A 3,504-nucleotide genomic window follows, 5' to 3' on the forward strand; every position below is an offset into this window, starting at 1 on the left:
TAGAACGTATAAATATGCTCTTACTAATTTAATTAAACTTGGTTGTAAAAAAAAATTTGAATTTATAACCAGACTATTAATCTATTATATCATTAGTCTATAACTTTGTAAAAATTATTATTATTATTATTATTATTATTATTATTATTATTATTATTATTATTATTATTATTATTATTATTATCTCTCTCCATTTATTAAAGGTTGATCGTTTATTACTATTTTTCTTATATTATTTTTAATTTTTGTTTTTTTTTAAATAATTGTATATAGTCAAACAAATTTATAATAATAATAATAATAATAATAAGAGAGTTGCTATTTTTACTTACCTAATGATACAATATGTATAAATAAACATAAATCTATTTAATATAATGCAATTATATTCTAGAAGGAAACAAGCATAAGATGTCAGAAATTCATTTACTTTTAAATTTGTTGAAGGTTTGAATGACCAACGGTGTCAACGAAGACCGATTGTGCATCAAATTAAAGGCTACTTCTTTAAAAAAATATTAAAATATTTTCCTTATGAATAAATAAAAAAATGAGTAAACAAAATTAATTACCAGAAGATATAGAATCATTCAAAACAAAATCTCCGAATTAAAACCAAATCTAGAGACCAAAAAAGCAAAAACACCAAACAAACGCCAGTGTTTTTGTGGTTGGTTGTTTGCGAAGGAAGACCAGTAGTGTTAAAAGTTTAAAACGCTTATCAGCTTATAGTATCTTGATACGTACGTGGGTCCGTTTTCACAACCTCCCATCTCTTCAACCTTAATATATAACGTTTCTGTCTCTCTTTGTTTCGCTGTTACACAGCAAAGTACCCAATAACCCACCACACACAAAACAGAACCATAACCAGAACGTGAAATTCATCCATATTCATAACAATTACAAAGCTAAACAACACACATCACACAAAGTTTAATTTTATTATTTCTTTCTTTTTTTCCCTGTATTATTAAGTGCAAAATAAAGAGAGTTAGTTATTGGGAATATGAGAAGGCCACAGCATCATCCACTAAGATGTTGTATGCAGAAAAACCGCACCGACAAAAACATCCACCACCCCCCCCCATGGGAGGGTTACCAGACGATCTCGTCATCTTCATCCTTTCTAAACTTAGTTCCTCGGTTTCTTCTCCTTCGGATTTCATCAACGTTCTCTTGACGTAAGTTCTCGCCAGTCATCGGTCACCACTGTATATATATGTATATTGAAACATTCTTCGTTAAAATTTACATGAATGTGCAGATGCAAAAGATTGAACCGGTTAGCTCTCGATCGACTCGTGTTATCGAAACTCGGCGCCAGGGCCTTCGCTGTGAAACCAAAAAACTGGTCAGATTCCACTGACCGCTTCCTCCGCCGCTGCGTTACCGCCGGCAACGTCGAAGCCTGCTACACTCTCGGAATGGTAAGTCTCCACCAGCCTCAACATTCTAATAAGTCATGACTGAATGAATGAACGGTTTCAATTTTCTCGAGCATTTTGCTCGTGTGTTTGTGTGATTTATAATTTTTGTTTTTTGTTCTTTTTAAGATCCGCTTTTATTGCTTGCAAAAGCGGAAGAGCGGGCTCTCGCTGATGGCGAAGGCGGCGATGAATTCTCATGCGCCGGCGCTTTACTCGCTGGCGGTGATACAGTTCAATGGCAGCGGCGCCTCAAAGAATGACAAGGATCTCCGCGCCGGCGTGGCGCTATGCACGCGTGCTTCGCTCCTCGGCCACATCGACTCGCTCCGGGAGTTAGGCTACTGCCTCCAAGACGGTTACGGTGCGCGGAAGAACGTGGCCGAGGGGCGTCGGTTGCTCGTGGAAGCCCACGCGCGTGAGCTAGCGTTAGTCATACGCGAGGTCACTCGGTCCACCACCCCCTCAAACTCCTCTATGCTGACGTGGCTAACTCGACGGTTACGCAATCTTGCGTGCCATTCAGGGTCGTTTCTTCCGTTACTGGAGGGTTACGGTGGTTACAGCGTAGCTGTTCAACCGGTGAATTGGTTTATGAGGGAGTGGTTTGAGTCCGGTAGAGGGAGGTTGGGTGAGGGGCTGAGGTTGTGCGCGCACGTTGGCTGCGGGCGGCCGGAGACGCGGCCGCATGAGTTCCGGCGCTGTTCGGTTTGCGGGAAGGTGAACTACTGCTCACGGGGGTGCCAGGCGCTTGATTGGAAGCTGCGGCACAAGACGGAGTGCTCCGAGTTTTTACCGTGGGTGGTGGTTGTAGAAAACGACGGTGTTGGTGGGGTTGCTGCAGTTGTTGGCGGAGGTAACGGTGACGTAGTGGCCTAGTGGGTGTAGAACATGTGCGTCGTATGGGGGGAGGGGAGTGGAGATTTAATTTGGTGGAACTGAACCAGAACATAAGAAAGGAAGAGAAACACAGTGGAGACTTCGCTGCGTTAGAGACTCAGGTTCGAAGACAAAGATTGAAAGTTTTAATTTCTGGTAAATCCAGACTAACATAGAATAGAAAAAAATTATCTAAAGACAGCTGAAGCCGGGGCCATTTGTGATTCTTGTTATTTTTTATATAAGGAAAAAATATGCACACATGACACCATAAAGACTTGTTCTAATAGAAACATATATATGGTGGGGATAGAACTCATTGATTATTTGGGATTTTGGGCTGCTTACTCATTCTTTGAAGTCAATGACTAATAATGCCATGTAATTGGGTCTGATAAAAATTGAGTAACAGTGAGCCACACTCAATACATTTTTTTAATTTGATGCAAACATATTTACATTCCACTCAATATCTTTTCACATGGGATGTGTTGTCCGGTATGACTTATATTTTAATACTCAGTTTAATTTTTAAATAATATTTTCAATTAAAAAATCAACTTTGTTAAATATATACTAAAATAAATCACTAAAATTAATCGGTAGTATATAATGCATTTTAAAATATAAAAATTACATTAAAAATAAAATAATAGAGAGATAATAATAATTTAAAATTATTTTATTTAATTTAACATTTATAATTTTATTCACATAACATCTAATATTATATATTTATTTTAGAAGTAATTAATAAATATAAAATAAAATAACTTCGAATTTATTTACACTAGTTTTTATTGTCTTTTAAATATTTTTGTTAAAAATAAGTTCAATTATATATATATATATATATATATATATATATATATATATATATATATGAGTTTAATTTTGTAAAACATTTTATATAGTTGTACAATCACAACTCAATAGATAAGGTAGTATGTGATTGGATATAAATAGTTTTATATTGAAAGTACATCAAACTTAAATTCTATATTTATACAAAAATACATAGTGGTTAATTTTAATATACAAATAATATTTTGTCAAAAAAATATATTATAAAAATTAAAAATAATTTATTTTGCAAAGAAAAATTTTAAGTAAAATATTGATGTTCTAGTAATTTTAGTTAGTGGTATTTATTATAAAATATATATATATACCATAGGTAAAATTATTATAACACAAA

The 3,504-nt window shown here is 34.8% G+C and overlaps 1 protein-coding gene across 1 annotated transcript; it reads left to right on the forward strand.

The window, feature by feature from the left end:
* The first annotated feature begins 749 nt into the window (after positions 1-749).
* Positions 750-2,776, forward strand: LOC112722249 (F-box protein At5g50450). Its single transcript, XM_025773238.3, has 3 exons — positions 750-1,184; positions 1,268-1,430; positions 1,557-2,776. Exons 1-3 carry the CDS (start codon positions 1,039-1,041, stop codon positions 2,304-2,306), a joined length of 1,059 nt encoding a protein of 352 aa, XP_025629023.1. The 5' UTR covers positions 750-1,038; the 3' UTR covers positions 2,307-2,776.
* Positions 2,777-3,504: the final 728 nt, after the last annotated feature.

Source organism: Arachis hypogaea, chromosome 11 (assembly GCF_003086295.3).
Source record: "Arachis hypogaea cultivar Tifrunner chromosome 11, arahy.Tifrunner.gnm2.J5K5, whole genome shotgun sequence".
NCBI lineage: Eukaryota > Viridiplantae > Streptophyta > Magnoliopsida > Fabales > Fabaceae > Arachis > Arachis hypogaea.